Here is a 21,674-nt window from a genome sequence, read left to right as displayed (position 1 = left end):
TAATTTTATGTTGTTGATATATACGCTTTAATTTCTACAAGCTTGAATTGAGTACTAATACAGAATTTATTTTTTCATGTAGAAATTACATTATTTTTTTCCTGTAGTATTTACTTCACCACAGAATAATTTTGATCATTGTTGATTTAGCTTTAAAAAAACATACAAAATGTTACAAAAACTGGCTTCCTCTTGGGATGATACCTCTAGCGCATGGCGCCTCCTTAACAGACATCTGCAGAGCTGCAGGCTGGGCGACACCCAACACGTTATGCCACCGGCAGCTTTCGCGTTGGCTAGGTGCCTCCATGTGCATGGTTCCCCCTCTGGGCGACCCCCACATGTGTATTTCCACTGTAAGCCTCTGACGTCACGTCTCCCTGCCACTTCTGCTGTACCGCTGAAATGCCGGAGTTCAATCTCGGCTCCTCAGCGAGAAAACATAACTGCACGTTGCAAGCATAATTCCTTATATACCCACGAGGTGGGGCGGAGTTACGCTATGCAAATTCCGCAGACCCATGGCATTTTCTTGCCATTGGCTCGTTTTGTATTCTCAAAGGTGAGAGGCTTTCTAAGTGAAACCCCATTTGTCGTCATGAATTCGCCTACTCATGGAATGAGGGTTACATACGTAATCGAGACGTTTCTTTTGCGTCTTCTTGCACGTGAGCAGTTTATATTCGTTTGAATGATAATGAAGACTGTGGTCACATTCTAACACCGTGTTCTAGTTTCTAAATACAAGCGGAATTTATGTTCAATTGAATATTGTTCAATCTCGGGAGCTGAATTGAACATCACACCAATTATGCAATCAGTTTAAAAAAATAATAATTGTAGATTTAAAAGCAGATTTCCACAATATGATATGCATAGATGCAAAATCCGGTTGTTTGACCCAGCACTATGAGTTAAATGTATAAAACCCAACAAGCTGGGTCAGAATGACCTAGCAATGGTTATTTTTAACCCAGCATTTCTTAGAGAGTAAGTAAAAGTCCACCTTCTTATAGTTCCAAGAATTATTGCCCCTCATAAATATAACATGGAAAGTCTGTCTCCATAGCTAAGTATTAACTACGTACTATTCAAATGTCATTCCACTCATCAAGTGTCAAGGAAGCATGTTAACATACAGAACACTTTGAAAAGACACTAGCTATGAAATGTGATTATTCTTTTATTTTCAAAATTCTGTATTCAAACTACTACATACAAAATGTTAAACTGATCACTTAGTATGCAAGACCTACACACTCAATTAACCCACATTCAAGACAAACGTAGCAAAATCCCATTTGTTCATAATAAAAACAATCAGCTTCAAAGAGAAAAGTATTTACATGTAGTTAAACTTTAACAACAGTATATGTACAGTACCTTTTGATCCATCAGAGTTCCCTTCATAAGAGTAGGACATGTACAAAGGGAACTGGAGAACTTTTAAGACCCGTCTTGGAGCCCATTACAAAAGCAAATGCTACGATGTCCACAACAATACAAATTTGTTCTTGGGAAAAGAAAGGGATTGTTGTGAAGTTTCAAAACTTTCCACTTATCGCACTCTCGTCACTTATTTTCTTTAAAGTTTCTTACCTTTATAAAACAATCAACTGTTGTGTGAAATACAAACTTGGCACACATGGTCAAATGGGGCTCTTGTGAGCTCATTTTTCACATTCATCACAGTCATACAAAGAGCCGAAATGTCAAACAGTTGACTGATCTGAGCGCTACTTTTTTACAATCTCATAAAGATTTGTATCCATGGATACACAACTGTGAGAACAGCAAACATTTATTTTTTATCGCAGCATCTTACCCAAAAGCAAACAACTTTTTGTGAGTGGGAAATTCCATATAAATAGTATAGACTAGCATTGTCTAAAATGAACAATTAACTATCACCTTGGAATTAATAGATCAAACTTTACATTTCAAGTTATTAGGAAGACACTATACGTTCCCAAGGAACATTTCCAAATTTAATCAGACAAAGTGGATGGAGGTCAAGTATAAAATTCATAACATCTTTTCACATTAATCTACAAACATAAACACATACAAAACATATGTACATTAGTATACATCCTGTTGGAGCTCTTTGCTGTGATGTCCAGTCCTCTTCATGACAAAATGTGTGGAGAGCTTTCATTAGTTTGATCTTCGTATACGTGAATGATTGTGAAATATTTAGAACAATAAAACTGTTATGAAAGTTGATGTGAATCCATTAGTTTTGGTGGCGCTTCATGTGCAGTGCCAGGTGGTCTGAACGAGAGAAGCAGCGACTGCAGGCGATGCATTTGAAGGGTTTCGCGCCAGTGTGTTTGCGGTAATGCCGCGTCAGTTCATCCGAGCGGGCAAAACGCCAGTCACATCCTTCCCAACTGCATCGGTATGGCTTCTCACCTACACAAAAAAAGAAAAGAAAACAGAGTTAAATCACATTCACTGAAAAAAAAGAGAATAAAATTTAGTTTTCTTTCGCAAGTTTTTGCACACAGATTTAAGTCAATTTCACATATGGAATTAGGTAAACTCTACTTAACTAAGTTAAGTAAAATTAACAAAGAAAATTGAACTTGGCCAGAAAAAGTTTGTTGAGTAATTTCTACTTAGTTGAAGCTTACTTTGTTGTTTTTCTATGTTGTTTAAGTAAAAATTAACACTGAATTAAACCACGCTTTGAAGTGTATGCTTAGAAACATCTACGTAAATAATACAAAAGATATTGTGTAGATACCATATCTACATAACAGAAGTAACATGGCACCTGAGCACAGAGACCTCAATACTTGTTACACAATACACAATGACGCTATAATTCAATGTCTTTTTGAGTAGAAAATTAACTTCATATGTCACAAAATGGCAAGTTACTAAACCTAACAACAAAAGCATTGGTAAAACAGTGTAAATACAGCTGTAAAACAGCGAAAAATCAACCTTACTAATTATGCCCCAGTGCATCATGGGAACATCAGTATCAGAAAAGTTAAAGCTGCAGTCTGTAACTTTTGGCGCTCTAGTGGTTAATAAGTAGAACTGCATGCGTCTTGCATTGTAGCCGGAGCTACTTCTCTTTGTTTATGTCTATGACGAGTCATGCAGTTACTCGGTTAATCCGTGGCGGTTGGCGTCTAAAATAGTCAGAATATAAACACGTACTATTGGTGTACCATAGTGATTCAGGATAAGACAAAAACACAGTTTGGAAAATGGATTCATGATGTACTAGTTGCTTATATACATTTTGACTACAGCTTTAAGTAGTTTTAACTTAATTTTATGTTGTTGATATATACGCTTTAATTTCTACAAGCTTGAATTGAGTACTAATACAGAATTTATTTTTTCATGTAGAAATTACATTAGTTTTTTCCTGTAGTATTTACTTCACCACAGAATAATTTTGATCATTGTTGATTTAGCTTTAAAAAAAACATACAAAATGTTACAAAAACGACAAAACTTTTAAGAAAATATTATATATTCTATTATATATTATATATATTTTTTGCTTCAAAATTAGCAAAAAGATAACTTAAGACAAATGACTGTCATTTATGTTATTTCAAGGCAATGTTTCGAAGTCCAGGCTCATACAAAGTCCAGCTTGAACATGTTACAATGTGTACTGTGACATTTTTAAATGGCAGTTATAGAGGAATTAGACATGCATGTGCTTGAGGTTTGGAGAGTAATAGAACTCCCATGTGTAAACACGGAAGTCATTTCCATGACGCTTAACACACACTGATAACATCTGACATTGTGAGGTTTGCCACAGCACTGAATCCTGAAAAGCCACGTTCAGTGTGAAAAGATAATGCTCATTCAACACATTTTTGATACTACCACCACAAAAATCACACTAAATCACTTTATGTTATGAATAGACTAATAATGTGTGTCTGTATGTTTGTGCATGATGCAGAGAAAAAGGGGGAAGTGAAAGAAAGAGTTTGTTTATTACTGTATGTATTTTTATGTTATAATTCAAATCCTATATGCGTTCCATTAGCAGCTGTCAAACGAAAGTCCCACCCTTTCTTTTGGTTAACTGCTATTTCATGACAACTGGAGTTTGACTGACAGATGTAAGCAGGTTCTGGTCGCTTTTCATGTATAATAGGTTTGTGTTTCATTATAGAAAAAAAAAACTTTTTTTAGCACAGGTATGTTGTTGTGCATTACCTGAATTACTGTGAGCAAGGTCCAAAACTTTTTTTAACCACACCTTACAAAAATGTGTATTTTTTTATTATTATCCATTATAAATACTTCTAACTGGCCATGGTTTTAATAAAAAAAAAAGAAAAAGAAAAAAGAAAAAAAATCCATACAATTCAAATATTTGGGGTTGGCAAGATTTTTTAAAAATGTTTTTGAAAGTTTCTTATGCTCACCACGGCTGTATTTATTTGATCAAAAATACAGTAAAACATTAATATTGTGAAATATTATTACAATTTAATATATATATATATATATATATATATATATATATATATATATATATATATATATATATATATATATATATATATATATATATATATATATATATATATATATATATTTAAAAATGTAATTTATTCATATGATGGCAAAGAAAAAAATCTGCATCATTACTCCAGTCTTCTTCAGTCTCACATGATCCTTCAGAAATCATTCTAATATGCTTTATAATAATTTATTATTATTTAACAATATTTTTTGCTTAATATTTTTGTGGAAACATAAAAACCTCCTTTCAAGGTTCTCAAGGACTTTATTTTAAATTGAAATCTTTAGTAACATTATAAATGCCTTTACTGTCACTTTTGATCATTTTAAAGCATCCTTGCTGAATAAAAGTATTAATTTTCTTTGTCTCTTTGGAACCTTATTATACTCCAATAAACACTAGCTTTCTATAAGAGTTGTTTAACCACATAACATCAAACAATAAGTTTTCTGAAATATCATGTTTCAGTTCAGCTACTAACTTTACCACAGTGAAACTACACAGCTCTCGGATATGGGAAATATCTGAAGAGAGCACAAATTCATCTCTTTGACTGGCTGTTTGAATGGTGCTGAAAGCTCTTTAAGCTTAGCGCTCATCCCTCCTCTTTTTCTAAACATGAAACCAGAATTCAAAAGGAGATGAACAAATGCCCTTCTGACAAAAGACTCCAATAGCTCAGGGTCTTGAACAAGGTAATGCCCCCATCAAACACTTCAGCTTGTGGAATCTGTGTTTAAGGGCCAACAAGCTCAAACAACAGAGATATTATTTGGTTAGCTGGAGGTTGTGCAACGGCTAATTTGTTATCGCTAAAGCATTTTACTGCGCACACACAGCCGTTATAAAGACATAAAAATAAGGAGGTTGAATATGGTTAACCACGCAAATCGACATAAAAAATGCTAATTTTAGCATTAATTCGAATTCACTTAAAGAGAACAGTATTACAACACAACCATTATCGCTTATAACCTCCACAACTCATAGGGATAGCCATAAAATCACCATTGTAAGATGTTTATCAGTGGCTTCTGTTTGAGGAAGGTGGGCAGCAAGTTCAATTACTAAGATAATACAGGCTTTCACAAACGCACCAATTACCCTCAAAGTAATTAGGGTACATTTACTTCAGAACGATGTACTGAAAACAGGAAAGTTTTCCCTTTGTGCTTTTTGCGTATAACGTCGCCAGAACAATCCCTGTTTATACGGATTCGTGAAAATGACTAAAAACGCTGTATTATTCTACCAGGCCAATAGTTGGCGACGTCACTTTGTAAAGAAACACTATGTGCATATAGACTGAACACGTAATACGCATGCGCATGAGTTCAGTCAGAGCCCGTCTACGGAGAGCCTGGCCACTCCCTATTAAGTCCTATTGTACCGAATTTTGGTTGTAGTTCCACCAGAGTTCCACTGGGGGCGATCGCCCATGAGTGCAAAATGAATGGGAGTCTATGGAGCTAGACGGCTAAATTTGTCTCTTTCACCCGATTGCCGTTGAGAAATCTCAGATTTGATTGTAGGTTTTGCAAGTTTAACATGGGTTATAGGTCGAAAGTTGAATGAACGTTGTTTTGTGTTTCGATTTCTTACAGGATAAGTTGTTGTTGCCCATAACACGCTAGCATTCTATTAATGAACGCTGATTGGTCAGTGAAGGACTGATTACGACCAGAGATACCACTTGATGGCATGGTGGCATCCGAAGCGGGACCAGAAACAAACAAAACAAAAACTCTTCTAGCACGTGTATTTACCTGTCAGCTGTGTTGTCGATGCCTCGAAAGAAAAGAAAGTGCAGAGCGCGAAAGCACCAAAGTGACTGAAGGATTGCCGTAAAGCAGTATCTCTGGTCGTACGATGTGTATGGCATCATTGACATTTTAAAAGACTTTTTAATGCAAATAAGTGACTCTAAAAAATCTAACACCCAGCTATGTGTAATTTATTTGCATCTCCTTTCCAATACAACATTCAAATTACTAGACAAAAATTATATCCTGAGAAAAGTGGATTTTGAGGGGTATAGCTCCATAGACCTCCATTCATTCTGCACTCGTCCTGTGAGCGCCCTCATATGGAACCAGAGTGGAACTGCGACCAGTTCAGAAGCCAGAAGTTTACTGAGAGTGGAAGTTCTCCCCTTATTAGACATTCTCTAGTTCAGTTTTCACAGATTTGCGCTTTTGCTTACACTGTATCATTTCCAAAAAACGTGTACTTCGAAACATGTTTTCAAAAATCGCGTTTTCAGGCAAAACGCTGTTGTCGTGTAAATGAATGGACAAAACACAAGGTTTTTGGTTAAAAACGGTTTCGTGTAAACTGCCCCTGTGAAAGTTTTGCATTGTGGAAGCTGTTAGGCTAGCACAGTGGTTCCCAAACTTTTAACAGGCATGTACCCCCTGAGACATTATAGATCTTCCGGAGTACCCCCAACACCACCAATTGTTAACAAGTTTTTTTTTTTTTTATTATTAATATTTATTTTTATCAATTTTGTCGAGAATAGTGAATAGAATCATAAACATATGATACAAATCTAATCAAAAGTCAACATATGATACAAATAGGGCTGTGACGGTGGCAGTTTTTTACCACCGCGGTAGTAATGGACCCAAATACCGGCGGTGTTGCGGTGGTCTGGTGGTTGTTTTGAAATAAATAAAAAAACAAAACAAAGAAACAACACACTAAAGCCTGTAAAGCATTGAAATAAATATCAGTAAATACTGGTAACCTACATAATATAATAAAGTTGAATCTATTTAAAAATAAATAAATAAATAAAAACTTTCGTTAAATTTTCCACACAAAGACGCGTGATACAGCCTACCGCTCTGCTCTTTGAGAGGGATGTGGGACACGAGCAGGAAAGAGACCATCGATCTATTTTCTGGTATCTTCATGTTTTCTACTTGTAAAAGGTATGAAGAGCGAATTCTATCTTCCACAAGGGCATTTAGCCACTGATATGGCATTTAGGCTATGTTTGCGCACTGCCAGAGAAAGCCAAACTAAAATTACCCGCGCGTGTGAAACGCGCTTTACAAATGAACTTGACGCGCCTTACCAATTATCATATGTCTAATAACAAGCACAAACTGTGTTAAAAAGAATTTGACGTACAAGTAAAAATGTAGGCTATCTGTCCTAACACAGTAAAGAATACGAAAATAATCGACCTAAAAGCGAACAAAGGAAGAAACGTTTATAATCCCCTTTGGAAATGGGTGAGACGCGAGTGAAGATATGGGAAAAGAAACAAGAGATTCCATGCAGGGATGAGTCACGATTTTTGAATATTCGATTAGTTGATTTAATTATAGAATATCTAATGTTCTAATGTCTGTTGTGCGATCATTCTCTAAAATAAAATCTCCATGTTCTGGTGCTGATGCGGTGGTGACGAGTTCATGTAACCAGAGGGTGACGCTGCCAATAACGCACATAACAGCTGTCACAAAGACCCTTCAAAAGTAATGAATGTGTCAAATATAGCAATGAGACATTTGAATAGTTTATTAATAAAGTGTTTGTTTTTTTGTGTCAGTGTTAGTTAGTTGTTGACGATGCTGACTCGTCATCTTCGCATGAACGCGCCTATAGAGAGAAATGCACACTTCATACGGATTACATGCATATGTTAGTCGGTTTATTTTCGTTTTGAATTGTTTTGTTTAAAAGTAGACGGTTCAAGCTCTCTATAAGGAATAACTAATGAAATATTTTTAAATTCGCTAATAATCGGATGACCAGATTGCAAACCAGAATTCAAAGCCGACTAAGCTTAAGTTTATGGGCTCACGCACAACTCTCTCATTCGTCATGAATTCAAACTTTTCCATGGCTGCGATATAACATTTAATTGCTAACCTATTATTTATTTTGTAAACAAAGCTTTGTGTGTCATAATATTAATGTAAAACAGCATTAATTTTTTTTGGCAAACCACCGCCGGTACTACTCAGCCACCGCGGTGGTGCGGTTGTCAAGATTACCGGCAATTCGCGTACCCCCTGAAATCAGTCCACGTACCCCTGGGGGTACGCGTACCCCAGTTTGACAACCGTGGGGCTAGCACATTATAAACAGGATAAGGCTGCAAGAATATATTCTGTACAATTCCTTTGAAGCATGTTTAGATATGCTCCACTATAAAGGCAAAGTTTTTTTTTTTTTTTTTTAAGAGCCGTTAGCATAACCCAAGCTAACTGCTTAAATTACTACTTAGGTTACAAAGCTAACAACAAGTTTTGCAGGCTTGTATTTAATTGCTTAGTCAGAGCACATCTAGAACATCCTGACATAGTTTATTTGATCTTGTGAAAAGAACACATCATTCCTGAAGACATTAAAATTACCCGTGTTATAGACCTGTTTTCACTTTCATCTGTCAGCACAGAATGTTCTAGAGCTCTTAACTGTTGTTTGACAGCTTTCAGTGCGGCGGGATCTTTCCCAACCCCCAACATCTTTTGAAATACAACTCCAAACCATGTCCACCTGAGGAATGATGACCTGACGTGAACAACAGAAACATACCATGCTGATGGACAGAGGGTTAAATAACCCAGCCGACATTTCTTCAAAAAAGTGAATCTAGCAATATTTTATTATGTTGGTTGTTGTATCACGGTAGTTCGAAAATTAAATGTTCGGTGACCGGTGCTTTTAAAAGGTTCATAAAAGGTTAATGCAATACTCCATTTAAAAATAAATGTGAAAATAGATTGTGTTAAATAGATACATAGTTATGACTCCAAAAGCTGTTCTATATTACTTTACATTCTATAAAACTCCAACTCGGCAACCGTTTACAGACTACAGGCTATTTGAATTAAACTTTTCTTCTGCCAGATAATTTATTTATATTTTTATTATGTGGACTGTGAAATTAATGTGTTGGTTTAGTGGAATTAATAGTTTTTTTTTTTTTTTTTGCATTTTTCTCTTAAATTACCTTCATTTAGGTAGCCTGGGTTTCCCCATGCTGCCTTGCACGATTTTATTCACGCTGCTAGGCAGCCTGGATACCATGGACCAGATTTTCCCCTCAAAAAGGGAACCAATCACAGAACGGGGAGGGAGCAGCAAGACGATGACGACGTCAATGCGACACACCGAAGCAGTTTGTTTATATCTATGGATCCAACATGGCAGCAGACGCGAAGTTACCTTTCGATGCAGCTTTAGATCGTGTTCTAAGTAGTTTAGAATGCAAGTTTATTTCGTCTTCTTCCTCGTCGAATTTCTGTCGCTCTACATACATCATCTGGTATAATTGAAACGATTGGCTATGAGCTACGTACAGGCGCATTTGATAGACATTCAATAGATTGCCCAATAAACGGCTCTGGGCATTCATAAACCACGCCTCAAATACGAGAAAATTAACATATGGTTCCCAGACCACGTCTCAATGAGAAAGAGGTCTGACGTTAGCCAGGCAATTATTTAGGGGCTTTTCTCAGCAAATGTTTACATGTACGAATAATTTTCTTTATGTGCATTGTGATTATTAATCAAGTAATTATTTGATATTTTTTAAATCATTTATTTTTTTACAGGCCAAATTATTAGAATACATTAACTATATATTAAACACTGGTGTCTTTTATTATAATGCAAAAAGCCACTCAAGGCTGTTTTACATTTCCGTGGTAAATTTCGTGGAATTAATTAGGCCTATTGAAAAAAATAAAACTATTAAAAAATTTAGAAATCAAAAATCTCAAAACACGCTTTTAAATATTGAATTTTTGTTCATGGTCTGAGAAGAAAAGCAGTGAGATGCGACATATTCAATGATTTTGTTCGCCACCAAAATAATGCAATAAACCACACAAAGCCATGTTTTTACCACAATTAAGGTAGTTTTAGGCACTCATTTTAATCATGCCAAGGACTGACCCTTAACTGTACTAAAATACGTAGTAAGGCACAATCTCAAATGGCTAAGTGCTTTAGTTTCATCCATGCTAGTACTTGTTGCACTGCGCCAACACCTATTTGATTTCCTAACGTACCACAAGGGAACATTCAGATAAGCTTAAACAGAGTTACATAGAAACCTCTAGGGCATCAGTGAGTCAGAGAACTGAGTACAACAATAATGATACCTCAGGCTACAGGGAATCCCTCTGCATTCACGGTGACCACCCCGAAAAAAAAAAAAAAAAAAAGGTAACTAGGCGGAAAAGGTGCTTTTATCAGCTTAACATTGTGTTAAAAAAAATTGCACCCATAGGTGTTGGGAGGGAAGATTTCGGTTTAATTCTAAAGTGTGCTGGGATTGCAGTGGGTTTCATCTTACAGAGTTGAACACACTGAAACTGCCAAGTTATTTTCTCCCAGCGACTCACTCCTTCCCCGAACACAGACAGAAAAAGCAGGAGGAACAGGTTTTTCCTCCGCCACTTGCCGATTCCCCCCTCGGGAAAGCATGCAGGGCTTGTACAGGCATGCAGACACAATGTGTATAAAAGCATGAAAAGAGAGTCGATTAATCTCTCCCTCCACCCTGTTCTCTGTCTTTCTACATTGCTTGTCCTTAGGCTGTCATCTTCTCTGCAAGCTGTTGCTGTATTTGTAGCTTTTGTGTTGATGGTACATTGCATCTGGTCAAGTAGTAACAACTGCTTCTAACTTTAGAGGAATAGTTAACCGCCCTTATGTTGTTCCAAACCTGTATGACTTTCTGTCTTCTGTGGAACACAAGAATAAGAAGTTTTGAATAATGGATCTGCCGTTCTTTAACATGCAGTTACAACTAATAAAAGTATCAAAAAGGTGATTCAAAAGAACTATGAATCACTAGTGATAATAATATTCCAAGTCTTCTGAGGGCAATATGACTGCTTTGTGTGAGAAACAGACCAAATGTAAGGCACTATTCACTGGTAATCTTCCCTTCCAGCGAGCTTTTAAATGATGCAACTGCATCACCAGCTAAGTTTACATGGATCCAAATAATCTGTTTATTATCAGATTGATGGATCAACTGGACTGAAAAGCCTTCATGTAAGCTCCTCAATCAATCCGATTGAGCTTGATCCTTGATTCGTTTGAAAGAGATGGTGTAGACCTGAAAAAATCTGATCAGTAGGGAACATACTGTATAAGCATTTAAATGCTTAAAGGTGCAGTAAGCAATTTCTAAGAAGCATTGTTGAACACGGTTGATATATGAAATCAATCCAAGCACTCCCCCTCCCTTCATTGCTCTGCCCCCAAAATGCATAAAACTCACAATGCAAGAGTTTATGTCTCTTTATCATAGCAAAAGCAAAGCAAAATAAAGCTTTGCGAAAAATGAAGCGAAGATGATGAACTAACGACAAGAAATAACAAAAAATGAACAGAGTACACAAGTCACACACACTCAAAACCAATGCTACTCACATACCCTGTATGGAGCAGAGACAACACAACCTCGGCGTCCGTTTTCAGGCCTTCCCACTGAGGTCTCTCCAGCGCTGGAAAGCTTTTCTATTATTAACACGGGGCCTAAAGCTCTTGCCTGATCAGAACTCTTCTTTTCCCAGTGATATTCCTCTGCTTTTCTCTTTTGTAATGTCTCTCAGCCATCTCTCTTCCAACAGTCTTTCTTCAAATCTCCCTCTTGCTCAATCTCTCTCATGAGTGGACATGCCCCCTTCTGCTGACTGGCTACAAGTTTGTTGTGGTACTCGGGCTGATCCACTTTCAACAGCATGTCTCAGAAATCGCTTACTGCACCTTTAAATCCAACTTTTTTCTCAATTAGATTCAAAAACATCATTGCCATGATGCGTATGCTTGCATGTTTATGTCTGTATGTTCATGAACTTGTCAGTGGAGGGGACTGAATATATTTACTACATGTTAGCTTGTTCTTCTGACATATGTCAGCTTTCTTTTTACATTTGTCATCAAGGCAAAAATAACAATTATGCTTGCAGTAGCTCAGGTTCTGAGTGCACTGACTGGACACTTTTTGACTGACGTTTTGTTCAGAATACAAGTAATGCACATGTAATATGTGAATGGGATTGAAATGCTTAAGGTTCATAAACAAAACTTTTGGAATCTTAGATTGGATTCACGCCGATTGAGGAAAATTGACAAGGGCGGATGTCAAGATTACGACTTACATTTTGTTTGTTCCTCACACAAAGCAATTGTATGACTTCAGAAGACTTGTGGGATATTTTTAAATTGCTTTTGCACCGTTTATGAAGCTTGAAAATCCTCAGTCTCCATAAACTGTAATTGGATGGAAACGTTCTTCAATATCTCCTTTCTCTGTGTTCCACGGAGTTAAAAGAAAATCATATGCCATTGAAACGACATGTGGGTGAATAAATAATTGCATCATTTTAATTTTTTGGGTGCCTGTGTTTGGTTTCTTACCTGTATGAGTCCTTTGGTGTGCTTTCAAGTGAGAGCTCTTTGTGTAAACTTTAGTGCATCCTGGTACAGAGAAAATTGCCCAAATGTTAGTTCACAAAAGTCCCTGATAATCTCTGCTCATCTTCTGGAAGACATGGCACATCATGTAATCCAAACTATTTACTGGAAAGGCACACTAACCTGGGAAGTCACAATGGTGAATTCTTCTCTTCTCCAGCTCAGGGTTGTTCCGTCGGTTGTATCTGGGCCCTGTGAGGATGCCCTGACCGTGGGCCATTAGCATGGAGTGAGGGGTCATCTGTCCAACCTTCATTCCCATTCTACCCTGGTACGGTGGGGGAGGGGAGGTAATGAGATCTGCCTGGTTCTCCGGACTACCGGGCTGGGAGTTGGGAGGCGATGGAGGCAAACTGTGTGGCTGGGGTGAAGTGAAGAACGGCTCGGGCATTACAAATTCACCAGATTGCGCTGTCAAGGCCACAGTGTTCAGGTTGAGCATGGTCCTGCCGGACGAGCCGATCCCGTTCATGGATTGACTCTGGGAGAAAGTCATTGTGGTGAGGTCGCTGCTGCTGACGGGCATCTGGTAGACTGACGGCTGCTGAGGGCCGATGTGGAGCTCGTCTGCGACAGACATGTCGGGTTTGATGAAGAGGCTGTTGACCGTCTGGGGCACACTGAAGACGGAGGTGAATTCGGGGAGCGCCTGAATGCCGCAAGGTTCGTCCACGCCAGGCTCGGTTTTGATCTGATGCACTGGAGGTTTATTTGGGCGGTAAAGGCCAGTGCGAAGATGTGTGGTATTGGGCAGGATAACGTTAATGTTGAGACTGTAAGGGGCAGGCTTCTCATCTGCAAAATACTCATCCACCACTGAGGCACTTTCCCGACGGTACTTCTTATCCATCATGTTTTGGGTAAGCACCGGGCCGCTCTGGGGCAAATATTTATCCATCTCCATCCGTGTCTGAAATGAACAGAAGATGATTATGATACAGTACACTATTATAAATAAAGCTAGGCTACTTTATTGGCATCGGTGGTTCCATGAAGAACTTTTAACATTCATTAAATCTTTCCATTGCACAAAAGGTTCTTTATAGTGGAAAAAAAAAGTTCTTTAGATTATTAAAATGTTCTTCACACTAAGAAAAAAAAAGGTTATTTTGAGAACCGCTAACACTGAAAGGTTCTTTGGAGAACCCGAAAACCCCCTTTTGGAACCTTTATTTTTAAGAGTATGCCAATAAAACTCTGTTACATCAAAAGATTTGCACATAATAATAGTGATAATATTATATAGTAATAATATATTTTTTTAATAGAAATAATCTTTTTGCGCTTCAACTGAATATTTTATTACAATTTTATTTTGTTGAATGCAATCAAACTAAATTTGTAAAATGGAAGTCCGTTTTAATATAAATCATTGGCATAACCAGATGTACAGAAATCCAGACTGACAAGTGACAGGAAATTTATCTTTTTTTTTTTTTTTTAAATGTAGTTTATTTAATTTAGCACTTCAATTAAAATACAGTAATTTATTTATGAATTGTTCAATGCCAGAAAATAGCCAATGACTTTCTTTATTTTGGAAAAAAAAAGACAATCAAATTTTTTTTGACAAAAGACAAAAAAAGAAAATCAAATTTACTTCATTTTCATGGTATATAGTAGGTATAACTGAATTATTTTAAGTTGTATAACAAGACCAGAACTAAAATTGAAATGGATTTATGAAAAGGATAAATTTAATTGGAAATATTTTACTTAATTTAATTAAGTTTATTGAATGTCATTTTTATTTGTTTGTCTGCATGCAGTCCAGGTAGATATCTTTTGTGTGTGTCTTGGTAATTGGATTAGCTGGCATCAAACTGAGATATTTGTTCTGCCATTTTACTCATTTCACTTCACCGCAGCTGTTCAAAAAGATTGTTTTGAGTGAAGAGATTTGGCAAGAATATACTATGTATTGTCTTTCACACTAGATGAAGTTGATTTGTGATCACAGTGCCTGACACAAGCAGTGGGAGATCATTCCCTGCTTTAACCGCGCGCACAAAGCCAAGAGCTCTCTGCATAGTGCTCTAATGCAGCACAGAGTAAACAGAAACCTCATAGGTGTGGCAGCCATGAAGGACTATAGAACACAAAGCAAAACCAAAACAGTGACATGTGATAGCAAGAGGAGATATGGGCACAAACAATGTATAAAAATAGAACTCTAAAAAACGAGTGCACCCTGGAGAGCCATTCAGGTGCAACGTTGCTGTAAACCCCCGAGACTGATAAATGAGGGCATTTTTGCGATTATAAAGAACCAGATTTACCAAACCAGTCAACTGACAAGTCAAATGAGCGATGATGAAATGGTTAGCACATGCAAAAACCTGAACAACGTAAATACCTGTCTTGAACGAAACGTTCCAGGTTTATACAGTCCATAGTGTCTGCAGCGTGTAACCAAAATAAAGACCAGTGAAGAATGCTTCTATTTTTCATATTTCATAACAATTTATATTATTTTATATACGAAAAAATTAATACATTTCAGAATGATTATTTATGTCATCTTTTTGCTGGGACAGCAGCACTCAAGCTTCAAGTTCTTTGAAACGTTACTACTCTTTGTAGTCATGTTGCTTTCATATGGTTTTCAAAAACTAGTAAACTCTAAACTTCGATGATGTGGTGCGTGTAACCATCAAGAATTTTTTTTCTCGTTATCATGACGTTTTATCTTATCAATATAATTTTGATTAAGAATATATATATATATATATATAGACACCTTCAACATTTCTCAGTTTATTCTCTATAATTTAGAAAATGGTAATTAATTATGACAAGAACACAGAGTTATCAAATCAGTTGATATTTCACTGGTTTTGTCCATCCTTCTGTTAGACTGTCTCACAAATGAATTAGGTTGAATAGCTGTCAGCTGTTAAATTTAAGTAGTACACTATTAGATAATACCAATTTAGGTCAACCAATTACCAAGAAATGCTTAATTTTATTCAGTCTGTGGTGTAAAAAGGTTGCATTACCAATTAATGAAAAAAACACTTAAGCAAAACATGGTCAGGTCAAAGTGTCTGGTCCCAAATTTTTATAAATTTGACTGGTAATCCACTGTATGAAATTAACTATAGTGTCCTGCACCCACTAGTAAAAAAAATATTAAAAATTAAATCTGGCGTCTGAATAATTTTTGGTTTGACTATATATATATATATATATATATATATATATATATATATATATATATATATATATATATATATATATATATATATATATATATATATATTTAACAAAGTAGTTTTGTTAACAATACAAGATTAGGCTAAACTACTTATAGTTTTATTTTTAATTCTATTAATGTGATCACAGACATTTGGACCCCACATTAAATACACAACTGCCTTTATTGTTGTCCTCACTGCAGTTATTATATTAGACAATAAACATTTCAAAAGCACTGCAATGCCCAGCTGTCTGAAGTGGCAGCTATGTCAACAATAAGGCGTGTATTGTCAAAATGCATTTCCTTGGCAACCCACTGATGTGGTTTCATGTACAAATATCTTCATCCTTTCAGGTAACTCATACCCTAACGTGTGAGGTCATGTACTCTCTGGGAATGTACAATGAATGCTGACGCTTCTGCAGCTTTTCAAGTCGCTGCGGATGAGCCATTTACTGCAGACGATTGTACTACTCTCAGTGTTAACCGCAACAATTCCACCTTCATCCCCTTCAGGACAGCTTTGGAAAGTTAAAACCCAGGTAATTAATGGAAAATAGTTTTCGCTTTATCTCCAGACCTGGCAAGCGTACTGCCCCTGCTCTTAGTCCAGGGCACAAACGGGCCTTGTGTTGTGGTGGCACTGGCAGAGAGGCAAGTGCACTTGGCCATGGCCTCCGTTGGCCTTGGAGACCCGGTTCTGTTCACTGGGTATGTGTGAGGAGAAGGAACAGCAGCTGAACCCTGGCCCAAGAACTGAGTTAATGATTGGAGAACATTTACAACTGCTCAGTTATGTATTTTAGAGACCGATAACGACTGGGAGCCAAGTTAGGCATAAAAATAATCTTTGAGATAAATAAGATGGAGGTTTTCGTGCAGCTCAGTATCAACGTTCTTTAAAAATACGGCTCACTTTCTTGAAAAATCTCATTCGCTCTTAAAGGGATTCACGCAAGAAGAAAAATTGTGTTATCAGGTCTCTCGCCCACATGCTGTTCCAAAGTTGTATGACTTATGACACACACACACACACACACACACAAAGTCAACTATGGTCGCAAGTTCCGTCATTACCAACATAATAGAGTTCAATGGAAATTGCGATCATAGTTGGCCAAAGATTGCTTTTGTAGAACCGCACCACGGTATGTGTCCTTCTCAAAGTTTCCCAGCCTATTTCAAGGTCCAAGTAGCCGGTTAGCCCAAAGACCTTTTTCCGAATTACAACACAAATGGTCTTTCCCTTTGAAATAATTGCATTTTATGGCCAAAAGGAATTCAAAAAGATGGAGATTTCCACAGATCCCAATAAACCAGAACTGATAGGCTTCTTGTCTGTTTACTAGAGCCATAACAGCACAAATCATTCGAGGGGCAGAAGCAAGAGAAAACAAAACCTTTGAGACGAAAATGATGTTTTATGGCTTTGGGGGAAATAGATAACAGTTGTTTTGGCTTTTCAGGCCAATGAATAGTGAAGGAACCATCTTGACTGCTCGTCACAGCAGTGGATATGACTAGTGACTTCTGGATTTGTTAAACGCTGTGAAGAAACCATATACCGAAAATTAAAGTAAATTACAGCAAAAGAGCTGCAGATGGACGTATCACTCAGAGATGGATTGATCTTTTGATTAGATGTGAAAAATCAGTCAGTAATTAAGATAATCTTAACTTAAAAGGATTATTTTTAGGATTATTTAAGCAGTTTTATTTAAATTAGACTATGATTATGGGTAATTATGACTCCTTTAATAGCAGGTACTTTTTTCCAACAATTACTTGAATTCTTGAAAGCACACGAGGTCAGCATATGCTTCTCATCACCAACACAACACAGGCGTCAACAAGCTAACAAGGCCAAAGCGAAGGCCCAGGCGGTTTCCTTCAGTGAAGCTGACAACCTACATGAGCCCTGTGGCTGTTTCAGCTTTTGAAGGAGTGCAACGAGGTCATCAGTCATTGGCTAAACCAGTCATAAACACTGGTGTTCTAGTTAGGATCCCATACGATCCAACAGAGCACATTCGGTATGCCATTCAGACCCATCCATTGTGGACTCCGAATACGATCATCAAAACAGAAAATACAACATTACAGAAATGTGTAGTAGATATGGATGGCCATGGCCAAAGCCAAAGAGCAAACTATAGAGAAACAGAAATCTGAAATGAACTATGAACTTGTGGTTTAATCTGAATTTTCTCTGCGGGGAAGCTAATACATTAAACTTCTCACTATCACTGTCCCAGTGTTAAATTGTCACCATGATTATATACATAACTTCAAATAAGTTGCTGAGCATTTGTGTATTCTTGTACCCCAGTAAACATCAAGGTACATGTTTCTATTTTGATCATTTATTTTTCTTTTCAATACGCTTTCCAATACTAAGATTGCACTCTTATAAAGAAGGTTATGTTAAGGGCCAAACTTGTGCATTTACTAGCAAGTTAAGTATTAATATCATAGTGCCCTTGTAAAGCAGGTTGAGCTCCCATTTATCTGGAAGAATATATTCATGACCAAGTATATTATATTCAAGTCAAGTCACAGTCAAGTATAAGCTACACCATTTACAGTATGAGAATAATATGACGTCAATGTTTATTACAAAACCTAGATGCAAATTTAAAGAGAAATGTTTTTATGTAAAATAAACAATTTAAAGTGCATCTACACTGTAGTGTATAAAATAAGATTAAAAATATGAGATTAATTGTTATCTATGTTAATAATAATGATATTTGTATTGTTTGTAAGCAACTTTTCATACAAATCCTGCTAAATGAATAAATGTAAAAACAATGCAAGACAAATAAACAGTAATTTAGTGGCCTCTTATGTGAGGATGTAACATGCACACTGCAATGAGAACATAGGTTACACAGCCTCAAAAAGATGCCTGTAATAGCTACATTCAATATTTTATCAATATATTTTTTTTTCTTTAAATAGACAAATACTTGCATTGCAGGAAGCCTTTCATAAAGATTATTTTCTATTACTGATCAGGTGCTTTCTCTTACACTGCATCTGCTCTATCTTTATTGTGATATTGAGGTATTGAGATATTGAAAGTATTGACACCACAGAGCGCCTGTCATACCTGAGCCATTTCAACAGTGTTTGTTGGGATTCTAACCGCGGGTTTGACGTCCTCAAACACGGACGAGTCCTCCGGGCCATCCGCGCCACACATCCGCACGGGTTTAAGCTGCGTGAAAACGGCTCTCTCTTCTGTATTCGGGGCGCTTACGGCCAGTCCTACACTTGCCATTTCAATATGCAAATGACGAATATTATATTAAAAAATTATTCTTAATTACGAATACACATAAACGGGGTTATTGTAAACGTCCTGGTCGGTACATCCAGACGCGCGGTGTATCCAAAAACCCTCCCTGTGTCCCTCAGGTAGCCTTACCTGTTGTAAAGTATCACACTGTGGACACGTAGCACATGAGTGACATCTGCCTTGGCCATTCAGAGCGAAGGAAATAGCGGCTTCTCCAATCACAGTGCAGGAGGGCGTGGCTCACCTGAGAGGTGTATAACATGGAGGCTTTACCATCAAGAAAATGACATCGATGCTATCGTATTGTAAACAGTTTTTCCCCTCATTACAGCTATCTATATAAACGATATTTGAGGTGGAACCCTGTTTAGTTTATGAACCAAACAATTGTGCTTTTATATGCCAAAGTCTCAGTCTACAATGTCTGGCTCTCTCAATCATTATAACAACATAATTCTATAGCTCTTGTGTTGTGTGGAACCCACACAGACATTACATAAGGCATTAGTGCATATTGTAACATGCCCATTTATTACAAGTGAAACTCAGTAAATCCCACTTCACTTGTTAAGCTGTTATTGTTTTGTCTGAAGCATATCTCGGACTCAAACACATCTGAACATGAATCTGTTTCCACCAGATACCTCACAGGAAGCACCAAACCAACCAGTTTTAATTATTTATCTTGATGTAAAGATTTAGAGCAGCCATTCTATTGCTCCATTAATTTTCTTAGACTTAACACAGCAACTTGGACGAAGGATAAGAAAAAGTGAAGGGGCGGAAACTGGATCATCTGCATTCCTCCTGTTTTATCAAAGAGCCTGAGGACAGACAGGGTCAGTCAAAAACAGATGTGGCCACTGCAGGTGTTACTGTTTAGGGCCAATTCAGAGTGAACTGCCACTGCGAGAAAGGTCAGACAAGGTGAAAACACCTGTTCATTGGTTGAAATGGGGTTGCTACCTTATAAATGCTATATCATGGAAAGATTACTGAATGCCAAAAATGCTTTGTGTAATCTGCACATTATGTACATTTTATAATGCAAAAGGCAAATAATGCTTAATTTGATTTAAAATCTTGTTAAGAGAGCACACGAGTGCTACAACAAAACTCTGCTTCTTAAAAATGAAAGACTCTTTGTTTTATTTGAATGTTCTTTGTTCATGGATGTTATGGGCATACAAAGTGAGGAAAGGAACGACCTTGGTGACAGTACAGGCTGTGATAGACTTTAATTATAATAATTTTCAGCAAAATGATGGTTGTTAGGAGTCAACACCTCCCAGTTCAGAACAATAAGTTTTCGGCGTTCATCAATCTTACATCACTTCAAACATTCCAGAGTATTCTGGAGATCTTTGCATGATGTGAACTTATATTTGGAGAAGAAGGTATATAGAGTAGGCTACTTAATGTGAGTGATTTGTATTTCTCTGGTTCCTGAATTTGAATGGAAATTGAATTGCGGTAAAATAGACAGGATGCAGTTCTAATTTAAAGAGGACCTATAGTGCAAAATTCACTTTTACATGTTTGAACATACAGTACATGTGTGTCAGCAGTGCGTGTAAATAACCACCCTATAATGGTAAAAATTCATCCACACCTCTTTTTTTAATCCCAATAAATCATAAGCAGTGTCTCAGAACAAACAGTTTGCAGATTCTAGCAGAGTGACCTCACAAATGCTTAGGCCCCGCCCACGACTGCTAAAGACTCTGCCCTATTGGCATAGACCCCGCCCTCAGTGAACTGTACACAGTCTGCCATGACAGAGCATTTAACAGCAGCATTCGAGTAAGAAATGTAAAGCTATAGTTATTCATTCAAGAGCAGTGAGTTTTTTCTGTTTTTCTTTTGTTGTTTGATTCATATAAACAGCATATATAGCAGTATATACACAAGCGATTTCTTTACTTGCTGTTTATGTTCACAGACATAACCGACTGTGTTTATGTGCACTTTGTGTATTTTTTACATAACCTTGTATGTATTTGACAGTTAAGCGCATTAAGACGTGAAAGAGAACTTAGTTTAATTCTCATAGACGCGAGCTTCGGATGTGTGCGCTCAGAAAATCCAACCCAATCTCACGGCAATTCGAATGAATTTTACAAGGTGGCTAATTCGTATGAATTCGAATTCAATTTAGTTTTTGGCAGAGTACCTGAGGCACGAGCTGTACATGCTCC

General features: G+C 37.0%; 1 protein-coding gene across 1 annotated transcript; it reads right to left on the bottom strand.

Annotated features, from left to right (window-relative positions):
* Positions 1–1,786: 1,786 nt before the first annotated feature.
* klf5l (Kruppel like factor 5 like) lies at positions 1,787–19,635 on the bottom strand. The gene is made up of 4 exons (XM_081390235.1): positions 19,288–19,635; positions 13,100–13,886; positions 12,920–12,979; positions 1,787–2,415 (listed from the first exon to the last, which is right to left on the bottom strand). Exons 1-4 carry the CDS (start codon positions 19,456–19,458, stop codon positions 2,237–2,239), a joined length of 1,197 nt encoding a protein of 398 aa, XP_081246361.1. The 5' UTR covers positions 19,459–19,635; the 3' UTR covers positions 1,787–2,236.
* Positions 19,636–21,674: the final 2,039 nt, after the last annotated feature.

This window comes from Scardinius erythrophthalmus, assembly GCF_964197995.2.
Source record: "Scardinius erythrophthalmus genome assembly, chromosome: 17".
NCBI classification, from domain to species: Eukaryota; Metazoa; Chordata; class Actinopteri; order Cypriniformes; family Leuciscidae; genus Scardinius; species Scardinius erythrophthalmus.
Note: the sequence above shows the minus strand (reverse complement) of the source record. Positions and strands in the feature narration are given on the sequence as shown.